Here is a 15177-nt window from a genome sequence, read left to right as displayed (position 1 = left end):
GCAGATTATTTGGAATCTGTTTTACTTATTATATCTTGTAAATATTAATTTTAGACAATCTTGGCCTTCATATATCACACTCAGTAAAGATAATCCTTTATGATGTTGGCATATAATCGTAGTTGAGCTCGTTTGCTGCCGAGGCAGAATATTTAAAACCAGTTTTACATATTATATCTTGTAAATATTAATTTTAGATAATTTTGACCATCATATATCACTCTCATCAAAGACAATCCTTCATGATCTTGGCATATAATCGTAGCCGAGGTCACTTGCGGCCGAGGCAGAATATTTAAAACCAGTTTTACATATTATATCTTGTAAATATTAATTTTAGATAATTTTGACCATCATATATCACTCTCATCAAAGACAATCCTTCATGATCTTGGCATATAATCGTAGCCGAGGTCACTTGCGGCCGAGGCAGAATATTTAAAACCAGTTTTACATATTATATCTTGTAAATATTAATTTTAGATAATTTTGACCATCATATATCACTCTCATCAAAGACAATCCTTCATGATCTTGGCATATAATCGTAGCCGAGGTCACTTGCGGCCGAGGCAGAATATTTAAAACCAGTTTTACATATTATATCTTGTAAATATTAATTTTAGATAATTTTGACCATCATATATCACTCTCATCAAAGACAATCCTTCATGATCTTGGCATATAATCGTAGCCGAGGTCGCTTGCGGCCGAGGCAGAATGTTTGAAACCAGTTTTACTTATTATATCTTCTAAATATTAATTTTAGACAATCTTGGCCTTCATATATCACACTCTTCAAAGACAATCCTTCATGATCTTGGCATATAATCGTAGCCAAGGTCGCTTGCGGCCGAGGCAGATTATTTGGAATCTGTTTTACTTATTATATCTTGTAAATATTAATTTTAGACAATCTTGGCCTTCATATATCACACTCAGTAAAGATAATCCTTTATGATGTTGGCATATAATCGTAGTTGAGCTCGTTTGCTGCCGAGGCAGAATATTTAAAACCAGTTTTACATATTATATCTTGTAAATATTAATTTTAGACAATTTTGGCCATCCTATATCACACTCTTCAAAGATAATCCTTCATGATCTTAGCATATAATCGTAGCCGAAGTCGCTTGCGGCCGAGGCAGATTATTTGGAATCTGTTTTACTTATTATATCTTGTAAATATTAATTTTAGACAATCTTGGCCTTCATATATCACACTCAGTAAAGATAATCCTTTATGATGTTGTCATATAATCGTAGTCGAGCTCGTTTGCGGCCGAGGCAGAATATTTGAAACCAGTTTTATTTATTATATCTTCTAAATATTAATTTTAGACAATCTTGGCCTTCATATATCACACTCTTCAAAGACAATCCTTCATGATCTTGGCATATAATCGTAGCCAAGGTCGCTTGCGGCCGAGGCAGAATATTTGGAATCTGTTTTACTTATTATATCTTGTAAATATTAATTTTAGACAATCTTGGCCTTCATATATCACACTCAGTAAAGATAATCCTTTATGATGTTGGCATATAATCGTAGTTGAGCTCGTTTGCTGCCGAGGCAGAATATTTAAAACCAGTTTTACATATTATATCTTGTAAATATTAATTTTAGACAATCTTGGCCATGATATATCACACTCATCAAAGTCAATCCATCATGATCTTGGCATATAATCGTAGCCGAGGTCACTTACGGCTGAGGCAGAATATTTAAAACCAGTTTTACATATTATATCTTGTAAATATTTATTTTAGACAATCTTGGCCATCATATATCACCCTCATCAAAGACAATCCTTCATGATCTTGGCATATAATTGTAGCCGAGGTCGTTCGCGGCCGAGGCAGAATATTTGGAATCTGTTTTACTTATTATATCTTGTAAATACTAATTTTAGACAATCTTGGCCTTCATATATCACACTCAGTAAAGATAATCCTTTATGATGTTGTCATATAATCGTAGTCGAGCTCGTTTGCGGCCTAGGCAGAATATTTGAAACCAGTTTTATTTATTATATCTTCTAAATATTAATTTTAGACAATCTTAGCCATTATATATCACATTTATCAAAAACAATCCTTCATGATTTTGGCATATAATCGTAGCCGAGGACTTACGGCTGAGGCAGAATATTTGAAACCAGTTTTATTTATTATATCTTGTAAATATTAATTTTAGACAATTTTGACCATCATATATCACTCTCATCAAAGACAATCCTTCATGATCTTGGTATATAATCATAGCCGAGGTCGCTTGCGGCCGAGGCAGAATATTTGGAATCTGTTTTACTTATTATATCTTGTAAATATTAATTTTAGACAATCTTGGCCTTCATATATCACATTCATCAAATACAATCCTTCATGATTTTGGCATATAATCATAGCCGAGGTCGCTTGCGGCCGAGGCAGAATGTTTGAAACCAGTTTTACTTATTATATCTTCCAAATATTAATTTTAGACAATCTTGGCCATCATATATCACACTCATCAAAGACAATCCTTCATGATCTTGGTATATAATCGTAGCCGAGGTCGCTTGCGGCGAAAGCAGAATGTTTATAACCAGTTTTACTTATTATATCTTTTAAATATTAATTTTAGACAATCTTTGCCATCATATATCACCCTCATCAAAGACAATCCTTCATAATCTTGGCATATAATCGTAACTGAGGTCACTTGCGACCGAGGCAGAATATTTAAAACCAGTTTTACATATTATATCTTGTAAATATTAATTTTAAACAATTTTGACCATCATTTATCAATCTCATCAAAGACAATCCTTCATGATATTGGTATATAATCGTAGCCGAGGTCGCTTGCGGCCGAGGCAGAATATTTGGAATCTGTTTTACTTATTATATCTTGTAAATACTAATTTTAGACAATCTTGGCCTTCATATATCACACTCAGTAAAGATAATCCTTTATGATGTTGGCATATAATCGTAGTCGAGCTCGTTTGCGGCCGAGGCAGAATATTTAAAACCAGTTTTACATATTATATCTTGTAAATATTAATTTTAGACAATCTTGGCCATCATATATCACACTCATCAAAGACAATTCTTCATGATCTTGGCATATAATCCTAGCCGAGGTCGCTTGCGGCCGAGGCAGAATTTTAGAAACCAGTTTTACTTATTATATCTCCCAAATATTAATTTTAGACAATCTTGGCCATCATATATCACACTCATCAAAGACAATCCTTCATGATTTTGGCATATAATCATAGCCGAGGTAGCTTGCGGCCGAGGCAGAATGTTTGAAACCAGTTTTACTTATTATATCTTCCAAATATTAATTTTAGACAATCTTGGCCATCATATATCACACTCATCAAAGACAATCCTTTATGATTTTGGCATATAATCGTAGCCGAGGTCGTTTGCGGTCGAGGCAGAATATTTGAAAACTATTTTACCTATTATAGCTTGTAAATATTAATTTTAGACAATTTTGGCCATTCTATATCACACTCTTCAAAGACAATCCCTCATGATCTTGGCATATAATCGTAGCCGAGGCAAAATATTTGGAATCTGTTTTACTTATTATACTGAGTGTATCTCAAAAACCATAAACGCTAGGAAAATGAAATTTGGGAAATATGTTTAACTCATAATAGGGTACAATTTAATAATTTCTGAGAAAAAAAAATTAAGCAACCACTAACTGTTAAGTTGTAGGGTTGTTAATCAACAGTTGGAATGAATTTTTAATGAAAAAATCTTAGTAGGCTTTGCAATCTTTGTCAGAAACATTTTTGACGTTTAAATGTTAGTGGTTTCTTTTCTGCCATTCAGACATCTCTATGAATTCGTAAATCACATAGCTGCGCAATGTGCTCCCACAATAATCTGGGAACACCGAAAACAATTGTCCACAAGATTCCTCAACAGAATAATATCTCCCCCACATTGTTTTACATTAGGCCTTAACAGATACCGATTATGATAACAGACCGTACTGTTATCATTGACTTTTAAATATGATTCGGGCAAATCCAAACCTTTTATTACAAATGCTATAGATGCATGAAGTATCTCTCAACAAGCTGGTGTAAACTTGCTGTTTAAATTTCGAAGCATTGGACAACATGGTCGAATGTGTTTCGTGCAAAATTTCATTTTTTAACATTTTCACTGTATTATTGAAACATTATTACGAACAATTTTTTTTAATAAAAAGGTATTTTAACTCTTCCAGACACTAAGTATGAACATTAAATTCATTGAAATAAATATTATTATTTTTTAAATACAAGAAATAATAACATTCTTGGAAAAAGTTTTTAAGAACGCGCGCGTTTACCTGTTAGATCTTTTTTGGCAAAAGAAATTCTCATTGTTAAAAAACTCTTTATATATCTTCTTTATATATGTATATATTTTCCCATATAATACAGGGTCAATAAAAAGTCTGGAACACCTGAAATATCTTCAAAACGAGTTTCTTTTTGAAAGAATCCTTTCAGGTGTCAAAGACTACAATAAATTTGTCGTCCTTTCCTATGTCTAAATTTTTTTTACAGCGGCGTACGTTTTCGGGGTCAAAGGGAGCAACATTTTTTCAAATGGCCACCCCAATTTTTTATGCGATAATGTGAAAGAATACATTTTTTTGAGTATCTTAGAACAAATTTTATACAGGATATGATTTTAATTTAGCTCGTTATCCCAACCGCTTATTACAACTATTTCTTGAAAAATGTTTTTGTTTAAAGTTTACACATCAAGTATACATATAATTGTTAACACTTTAATTTAAATATAACGTTTAAAGCTTTAATTGTGATTAAAGTCGATATAATTTTCTTGTATGAAATTTAGTTTGCAAATCAACACTATTTTTACAACAATTACTTCAAAGCCGTTTCCCTCCAAAATTTATACATCAAACATATAATTATTAATACATCATTTTAAAGAAGATGTTTTTAGCTTTAAATTGCAGTATGAATCGTTTTATTAATTATTATAATAAAAGCAGATATATTTTATCTGAATGTATCGTTTCATACATTCTTTATGTTTAACTTCTTTGAAAATTTTGATTTCGATTTGTGTTCCAAAACCTTGTAAAGTTGTAAATAGAAAAATATTGAATTAATTTTATTTAATTATTTTTAATATTGAATTATTGAATTTTAATTTCCCACTGAACAGTATGCTACAAAAATTAATATTTTTGAGGTTATGTTATATCCTTATTGTTGATTTAATCAAAAAATGTTGTTAACAAAATTTCTTTAGAATTACTTCAGGAACAGTGTTTGTTAATACAATTTTTTGCTAACTTGAAATTTTAATTTCCCTCTGAATAGTATGCTATCAAAATTAATTATCTCGATAATTATTGTTTTTATCAAAAAATGATTTAAATAAAATTTGTTTCAATTTCGATTTTGAATCAATTATCTTAATAAAAAATTTTTACATCTCTATTAATTAAGCATCTAAGTGTAATTATGTATAAAAATTAAAAAATTATTATCTTGAGGTTATCTCCTTAATTATTGATTAAATCAAAAAAAAATGTTGATAAAGTTTGTTTAGAATTGTATCAGGAACAATTTTTGTTAACACAATTTTTTTTCTAACTTGAAATTTTAATTTCCCACTGAACAGTATGCTACAAAAATTAATATTTTTGAGGTTATATCCTTATTGTTGATTTAATCAAAAAATGTTGTTAACAAAATTTCTTTAAAATTACTTCAGGAACAGTGTTTGTTAATAAAATTTTTTGCTAACTTGAAATTTTAATTTCCCTCTGAATAGTATGCCATCAAAATTAATTATCTCGATAATTATTGGTTTAATCAAAAAATGTTTTAAATAAAATTTGTTTCACTTTCGATTTTGAATAAATTATCTTAATACAAAATTTTTACATCTCTATTAATTAAGCATCTAAGTGTAATTATGTATAAAAATTCATAAATTATTATTTTGAGGTTATCTCCTTAATTATTAATTAAATCAAAAAAAAATTTTGACAAAGTTTGTTTAGAATTGTTTCAGGAACAATTTTTGTTAACATAATTTTTTTCTAACTTGAAATTTTAATTTCCCACTGAACAATATGCTACAAAAATTAATATTTTTGAGGTTATATTCTTATTGTTGATTTAATCAAAAAATGTTGTTAGCAAAATTTCTTTAGAATTACTTCAGGAACAGTGTTTGTTAATAAAATTTTTTGCTAACTTGAAATTTTAATTTCCCTCTGAATAGTATGCTATCTAAATTAATTATCTCGATAATTATTATTTTTATCAAAAAATGATTTAAATAAAATTTGTTTCAATTTTGATTTTGAATCAATTATCTTAATAAAAAATTTTTACATCTCTATTAATTAAGCATCTAAGTGTAATTATGTATATAAATTTAAAAATTATTATTTTGAGGTTATCTCCTTAATTATTGATTGAATCAAAAAAAAATGTTGATAAAGTTTGTTTAGAGTTGTTTTAGGAACAATTTTTGTTAACATAATTTTTTTCTAACTTGAAATTTTAATTTCCCACTGAATAGGATGCTACAAAAATTAATATTTTTGAGGTTATATCCTTATTGTTGATTTAATCAAAAAATGTTGTTAACTAAATTTGTTTAGAATTACTTCAGGAACAGTGTTTGTTAATAAAATTTTTTGCTAACTTGAAATTTTAATTTCCCTCTGAATAGTATGCTTTCAAAATTAATTATCTCGATAATTATTGTTTTTATCAAAAAATGTTTTAAATAAAATTTGTTTCAATTTTGATTTTGAATCAATTATCTTAATAAAAAATTTTTACATCTCTATTAATTAAGCATCTAAGTGTAATTATGTATAAAAATTTTAAAATTATTATTTTGAGGTTATCTCCTTAATTATTGATTGAATCAAAAAAAAATGTTGATAAAGTTTGTTTAGAGTTGTTTTAGGAACAATTTTTGTTAACATAATTTTTTTCTAACTTGAAATTTTAATTTCCCTCTGAATAGTATGCCATCAAAATTAATTATCTTGATAATTATTGGTTTAATCAAAAAATGTTTTAAATAAAATTTGTTTCACTTTCGATTTTGAATCAATTATCTTAATACAAAATTTTTACATCTCTATTAATTAAGCATCTAAGTGTAATTATGTATAAAAATTTATAAATTATTATTTTGAGGTTATCTCCTTAATTATTGATTAAATCAAAAAAAATGTTGATAAAGTTTGTTTAGAGTTGTTTTAGGAACAATTTTTGTTAACATAATTTTTTTCTAACTTGAAATTTTAATTTCCCACTGAATAGTATGCCACAAAAATTAATATTTTTGAGGTTATATCCTTATTGTTGATTTAATCAAAAAGTGTTGTTAACAAAATTTCTTTAAAATTACTTCAGGAACAGTGTTTGTTAATAAAATTTTTTGCTAACTTGAAATTTTAATTTCCCTCTGAATAGTATGCTATCTAAATTAATTATCTTGATAATTATTGGTTTAATCAAAAAATGTTTTAAATAAAATTTGTTTCAATTTCGATTTTGAATCAATTATCTTAATAAAAATTTTTTACATCTCCATTAATTAAGCATCTAAGTGTAATTATGTATAAAAATTCATAAATTATTATTTTGAGGTTATCTCCTTAATTATTAATTAAATCAAAAAAAAATGTTGACAAAGTTTGTTTAGAATTGTTTCAGGAACAATTTTTGTTAACATAATTTTTTTCTAACTTGAAATTTTAATTTCCCACTGAACAATATGCTACAAAAATTAATATTTTTGAGGTTATATTCTTATTGTTGATTTAATCAAAAAATGTTGTTAACAAAATTTCTTTAGAATTACTTCAGGAACAGTGTTTGTTAATAAAAATTTTTGCTAACTTGAAATTTTAATTTTCCTCTGAATAGTATGCTATCTAAATTAATTATCTCGATAATTATTGTTTTTATCAAAAAATGTTTTAAATAAAATTTGTTTCAATTTCGATTTTGAATCAATTATCTTAATAAAAAATTTTTACATCTCCATTAATTAAGCATCTAAGTGTAATTATGTATATAAATTTAAAAATTATTATTTTGAGGTTATCTCCTTAATTATTGATTGAATTAAAAAAAAATGTTGATAAAGTTTGTTTAGAGTTGTTTTAGGAACAATTTTTGATAACACAATTTTTTTCTAACTTGAAATTTTAATTTCCCACTGAATAGTATGCTACAAAAATTTATATTTTTGAGGTTATATCCTTATTGTTGATTTAATCAAAAAATGTTGTTAACAAAATTTCTTTAGAATTACTTCAGGAACAGTGTTTGTTAATACAATTTTTTGCTAACTTGAAATTTTAATTTCCCTCTGAATAGTATGCCATCAAAATTAATTATCTTGATAATTATTTGTTTAATCAAAAAATGTTTTAAATAAAATTTGTTTCACTTTCGATTTTGAATCAATTATCTTAATACAAAATTTTTACATCTCTATTAATTAAGCATCTAAGTGTAATTATGTATAAAAATTTATAAATTATTATTTTGAGGTTATCTCCTTAATTATTGATTAAATCAAAAAAAAATGTTGATAAAGTTTGTTTAGAGTTGTTTTAGGAACAATTTTTGTTAACATAATTTTTTTCTAACTTGAAATTTTAATTTCCCTCTGAATAGTATGCCATCAAAATTAATTATCTCAACAATTATTGTTTTTATTAAAAAATGTTTTAAATAAAATTTGTTTCAATTTCGATTTTGAATCAATTATCTTAATAAAAAAATTTTACATCTCTATTAATTAAGCATCTAAGTGTAATTATGTATAAAAATTTTAAAATTATTATTTTGAGGTTATCTCCTTAATTATTGATTAAATCAAAAAAAAAAGTTGATAAAGTTTGTTTAGAGTTGTATTAGGAACAATTTTTGTGAACACAATTTTTTTCTAACTTGTAATTTTAATTTCCCACTGAACAGTATGTTATCAAAATTAATTATCTCAATAATTATTGTTTTTATCAAAAAATGTTTTAAATGTATGTTTCAATTTCGATTCTGAATCAATTGTCTTAATAAAAAATTTTTACATCTCTATTAATTAAGCATCTAAGTGTAATTATGTACAAAAATTTAAAAATTATTATTTTGAGGTTATCTCCTTAATTATTGATTAAATCAAAAAAAAATGTTGATAGAGTTTGTTTAGAATTGTTTCAGGTACAATTTTTGTTAACATAATTTTTTTTTAACTTGAAATTTTAATTTCCCACTGAATAGGATGCTACAAAAACTAATATTTTTGAGGTTATATCCTTATTGTTGATTTAATCAAAAAATGTTGTTAACAAAATTTTTTTTAAATTACTTCAGGAACAGTGTTTGTTAATAAAATTTTTTGCTAACTTGAAATTTTAATTTCCCTCTGAATAGTATGCTATCAAAATTAAACTTTAAATTGTAGTACGAATCGTTTTATTAATTATTCTAATAAAAGCAGATATGATTTTTTGAATTTAACAATCATTCTACTTTTCCTTGGATACATTCTTTATGTATGTTTAACTTCTTTGAAAATTTTGATTTCGATTTGTGTTCCAAAACCTTGTAAAGTGTAAATAGAAAAATATTGAATTAATTTTTTAAAAAAAGACACCAAACAAATTTGTATTCAGAGTATCGGGTCCTTTCCTTTTTCAATTTTTCGTCGTTAAACGCGATTCGAATGCGTAATCTTCGAGCCTGTCATATTAAATTTACATCTGTTTTTCTCGCGTTTGATATTTGATACTTCTGTTTTACTACGTTTTCTTTTTGTATGGAAATTACATACAAAAGAATACATGAAAAATAAAAAGTTTTGAGAGATTTATTGAATTTTATTTTATTTCCTTTTTTAGGAAGCCAAGGAAGTTTTATGCGATCCCGAAAGAAGGAATAATTATGATAAATGGAGAGGAAGCGGAATCTCAATTAGTTACAAACAATGGTTGGGGATGAAAGAACACGTTCATCAAGTAATTATTTTCTTTTCTGTTAGAAGCTTTATTTTAATGATTTAAATTTTAGTCCATGCATTGGTCGACTCCCAAAACTAAGGATAGGATGCTTCCGGAAACTGGGGGATCTGGACCATCTAGTTTAGGAGCTGGGGGAGTTAGCGCAGCTCATCGACGAGCTTCTGAAGGGGGGGCTAACCTACATTATGGGGGGAAAGGTGTTTCAGGTTGGGGTGGAGATGCAAGCGATGTTGTTAACAAATTCAGGAATTATGAAATTTAAAGGGTTATAATTAAAAGCAAAAAAAAATGTTGTGTCCCTTTCGTGTTTGATTATCGTAACCTCAATTTATTTTTAGAAATAAGATTAACAATTATGTGAATCGTTGCATTCCTCAAAACTGTGATGGTACCTCTTTATTATTAGATTAATTTTTTATTTCTAAATTCCTTTCACGATTTTAACTTTAATACCTGGTTCGAATCAAAATATTAACTAATTCTTCCTTGAATTTCCACATTTATTCTTAGAATTTAATTTTATTTTAAATAAATCAAGTCAAATTATTTTGACCGCTCACTTCAACATCGTGGTTGTTTTAGATTAAAAAATAGGCGAAAATAAGATTATTAATAAATAGGAAGTGGATAAAATATGTTTATTATTTTATGTATAGGAAGCGACCAAGTAAAGTTGAACGGACTAAACGTTTATTCCGTACCGGAAGCGGAAACATTGGTGGTCGTGGTCGGAATAAACGCTTAAATTCGTACGGTATCTTAAACTTTTTTCCGTTTTTTCTAATTCATATTTCTTTCTAATTAAAACTACTTTGTAAATATTAAATACTAAATACTCTTAGCTTATCAACAAAAATGTGAATGTTGTTATCCCAATCCCTCCTTTTGTTCAGGGTATTTGCACAAAACCAGAAATGTCTATATACATATTACATATACAAAAAGAAATCTATGAAAAAAAATGTTTTAATGTGATTCCTTGTACACTTTTCGATGACAAATTCTGTAAGCTGCTAAAACTATAAACTGTATTTTGATAAATGTTTTACCTGATCTAATTTATTGACAGTGTATATCCTTAAGTAGAGAGATAAATACGACGTGTATCTGTTAAAATATATCAAGGAATTTATAAATGTTTACAAAAATAAAGCCGTCTTCAAACAAAAAAATTTGTATTTTATTACCTCCGAATTATCTTCATAAAAATTGGGTTTCATTTCAAAAAATGTTGCCATCTATTGGTTTTTTTAAATACTACTGTAACGCGACATCTACATCGATTCAATTTATGTGAGAGAAAAAGTATCATACCGAGTGCCAATTAATTAATTAATTCATTAATAACAAACTTAAAGCTGTGTATGTATATTATAAATTCTTGTTTTTATTATAAATTTAAATAAATTTAATTTACCACTAACCTTAGTGCCTTAGAAAAAAGATGGCGCCACATCGCTTTATGTCAAATTAGTTTTTAACCTAAAAATGGATTTAATCTCAACAATCGTAATAATAATCCTAATTAAATCGATAAAAAGCGAAGATTGGGATCGCAAAAGATGCTGTCCCCGCCGAAGCGAACTCCGTTTACATTGGAGAAGTTATTTAAGAAGGATTTTTACTCCCCGGATCAATTTACGTAAAAATATCGTCTTGGAATATTACGGAAAATTCGAAGTAACTAAAGATATAAAAATCATTTCGATAATCTTCTTGAAAACCTCGTAAATACAACCATCGAAGGAAACGATTTTAATTGGTTCTTAATTTTTGAGTCGAATTCGAAATAAAATTGAGTGAATATAATTAAAGGTTAACAAGTTTATTGAAACGATTTGAAATAACGTTGATGTTCTTGGGTGAATAATTTAATCCATTAAATTTGTTATGGTAAGTTAATTATATGTACAAATATTTATTACTAATTTTTTTAATTTAAAATTCATTCAGTGACTTTTTATTTTAAATTAAATTTAAGTTGGTTGCATTGACAAATGAAGTTCAATGTCATTTATGAAATTAGCTGATATTAATTTATTTTTTATTAATTCTTAAATTTATTTGATTTTATTGAATAGAAAAGGCGTGTATGGAAGAGATTTTAATGGAAATTAATCTAAAGATGCCATGGATGCTGAAAAATCAATTAAACGTTAGTTGAGAAAAATTAGTGATATTTTATTTTTAAATTAAATTTAAGTTGGTTGCATTGACAAATGAAGAATGTCATTTATGAAATCAGCTGGTATTAACTTATTTTCTTATTAATTCTTAAATTTATTGTATTTAGTTGAATGGAAAGGCGTTTGTTGAAGAGATTTTAATGAAAATTAACCTAAGGATACCATGGATGCTCGAAAATCAATTAAAACCGAGGTTCCTCAAGATTTTTTTTAACTCCGTTAACCATTAATCGGGAAAGAAAAGATTTTTTTTTCGGAATAATAAGGAAAATAAGAAATGAAAGGATTTATCAAGGTAAGAAATAAACACCCATTTTTAATTAAATAATTTAGGGAAAAATTGAAGAATAGACATGTCGCTTAAAAATCGATGATTTTTTTTTTACCGTCGTAAAAATGCCTAAAAAACACGTTAAAAATAAAAAGAAAGTGCGGAAAAGTGAAGAACTTACCGAAAAATGAGTTTGAAATTTCGACGTGACGTCACAATTTGTGACGTCACGAACTATGCTTACGACGTATTTTTCACAACACAATGGTTAAAATTGGGCCGATAAATAATTTGTTCCATATCCACGTGCACAACACGAATAATGTAAGTAAAAATAAATCATTTTCTCAAATTTAATGAAAGAATTAACAACTTTTTAGTCTTATAACGCATATTTTCGGGTGAAACATCTTTGGTTCTCGACGCATAACAACTAAAACGTGCTAAAACGCGTTTATTAACCATCTGCCTGCTCGTGTGTTTACCCTGCCCCTACTCCGAACCCGACCCGACATTTCGGGATTTTGCAGTTGTTTAAATGTTAATTAACCTAACTCAAAATCTAATTTCTACACAAAATTCGGAAATAAATCAGTAATTTAGGTAGATCCGAATGTAACGCTTTTTTTTCAACAAGACCATACCAATATTTGACCCACACCCTTCTCCATATCTAATCCGACATTTGGGAAATTCTCACTAATTTAAACGTAAATTAATCTAATTCAAAATCTAATTTCTACACAAAATTCGGAAATAAATCAGTAATTTAGGTAGATCCGAATGTAACGCTTTTTTTTCAACAAGACCATACCAATATTTGACCCACACCCTTCCCCATATCTAATCCGACATTTGGGAAATTCTCACTAATTTAAACGTAAATTAATCTAATTCAAAATCTTAATTTCTACACAAAATTCTGAAATAAATCAGTATATTAGGTGGATCCGAATGTAACGTTTTTTTTTCAACAAGACTATACCAATATTTGACCCACACCCTTCTCCATACCTAATCCTCACGAGCAGGTATACCACTCGAAAATACGATAATACTAACAAGTTGTTAATTCTATCATTAAATTTGAGAAAATGATTTTTTTTACTTACATTATTCGTGTTGTGCACGTGGATATGGAACAAATTATTTATCGGACCAATTTTAACCATTGTGTTGTGAAAAATACGTCGTAAGGAAGGTTCGTGACGTCACAAAACGTGACGTCACATGGAAATTTCAAACTTATTTTTCGGTAGGTTTTTCACTTTTCCGCACTTTTTTTTTATTTTTAACGGCTTATTTGAGCGATTTCGCACCGGTAAAAAAAAAATTGGCGATTTTTAAGCGACATGTCTATTCTTCAATTATACCTAATTTAGTAAATCGGTAAAAATTAAAATCGAAAATTTTGAGGTTATCATTTTAGTGATTTTTTATTCTTAATTAAATTTAAGTTGGTTGCATTGACAAATGAAGTTCATTGTCATTTATTAAATCTGCTGATATTTATTTGATTTTGTTGAATAGAAATACACTTATTGAAGAGATTTTAATGGAAATTCACCTATAGAATATCAGGAATGCTGGAAAATCTATTAAAATCGAGGTTCGTCAAGATTTTTGTTAACTCCTGTATCTATTAATCGGAAGAAAAGTATTTTTGTTTTGGAATAACACGGAAAATAAGAAATAAAAGGATTTATGAAGGTAAGACGCATTTTCAATTAAAAAATTAATTAAAGTCGAAGATTTTGAGGTAATTTTTTTATTTAGTGATTTTTCATTTTTAATTAAATTTAAGTTGGTTGCATTGACAAATGACGTTCAATATCATTTATGATATCAGCTGATATTAATTTATTTTTTAATAATTCTTAAATTTATTTGATTTTATTGAATAGAAAAGGCGTGTATTGAAGAGATTTGAATGGAAATTAACCTGACGATTCCGTGGATGATGAAAAATCAATTAAAACCAACCTTTGTTGAGATCTATTTTTAACTTCGATAACCAATAATCAGAAGCATTCTTGTTTCGGAATAATACGGAAAATACGAAATAAAAGGATTTATCAAGGTAAGAAATAAACACTCGTTTTTAATTAAATAATTGGTAAAAATTAAAATCGATAATTTTTAGGTTATCTTTTTAATTTTAGTGATTTTTAATTAAATTTAAGTTGGTTGCATTGACATATGAAGTTCGTCATCATTGTTTTATTAATTCTTAAATTTATTTGATTTTGTTGAATAGAAAAGGCGCTTATTGATGAGATTTGAATGAAAATTAACCTAAGGATACCATGGATGCTGAAAAGTCAATAACAATTAATCAGAAGAAAATGGTTTTTGTTTATATCTAATTAGGAATAGGTAAGGTAAGAAATAAACATACACTCACATTTAATTAAAGTGCTATTTAGTTTTCTTAAATTGTTGTATTTATTAAATTAAAGTTATGGCGGTGTACTTTAATATAACTAGATTAATAGCCAATATTTCTAATTTTAGGGATTTTATTAGGATTGGAAATTAAAATATTTTAAAGAAATTCTTTACATACACTATTTCTTGAGCTTGGCTTGATTATGGTAACAACTTTATGATACTACCTTTGACATGGTTGTAATTAGGAGCTCATTTTTAAGGACAATAAATTTTATTTGAAATATAAA

General features: G+C 27.0%; 1 protein-coding gene and 1 long non-coding RNA gene across 7 annotated transcripts in view; both read left to right on the top strand.

The window, feature by feature from the left end:
- The window catches only part of LOC111417058 (DnaJ domain-containing protein), a 106882-nt gene extending 95668 nt beyond the window's left edge, over window positions 1-11214 (top strand). For both annotated transcript variants that reach the window (XM_071199495.1, XM_023049226.2), the window contains 2 exons: window positions 9923-10039; window positions 10092-11214. In XM_071199495.1, coding sequence (XP_071055596.1) covers window positions 9923-10039; window positions 10092-10304 — 330 coding nt within the window. In that variant the 3' untranslated portion in view covers window positions 10305-11214. The remainder of the gene's footprint in view (window positions 1-9922; window positions 10040-10091) is intronic.
- Window positions 11215-11491: 277 nt separating this feature from the next.
- On the top strand, window positions 11492-15177 carry LOC111417062 (uncharacterized). 5 transcript variants are annotated; one of them, XR_011641666.1, is made up of 7 exons: window positions 11494-11935; window positions 12124-12197; window positions 12336-12523; window positions 14030-14209; window positions 14404-14579; window positions 14757-14875; window positions 15014-15177. It is a non-coding gene; the product is annotated as an uncharacterized lncRNA (long non-coding RNA). The 5 variants fall into 5 exon arrangements; XR_011641665.1 differs by having other exon boundaries at window positions 14757-14880; XR_011641669.1 differs by lacking the exon at window positions 14030-14209 and having other exon boundaries at window positions 11492-11935; window positions 14757-14880.

Source organism: Onthophagus taurus, chromosome 10, assembly GCF_036711975.1.
Source record: "Onthophagus taurus isolate NC chromosome 10, IU_Otau_3.0, whole genome shotgun sequence".
Taxonomy (NCBI): domain Eukaryota; kingdom Metazoa; phylum Arthropoda; class Insecta; order Coleoptera; family Scarabaeidae; genus Onthophagus; species Onthophagus taurus.
This window is presented reverse-complemented; position numbering and strand designations above follow the sequence as displayed.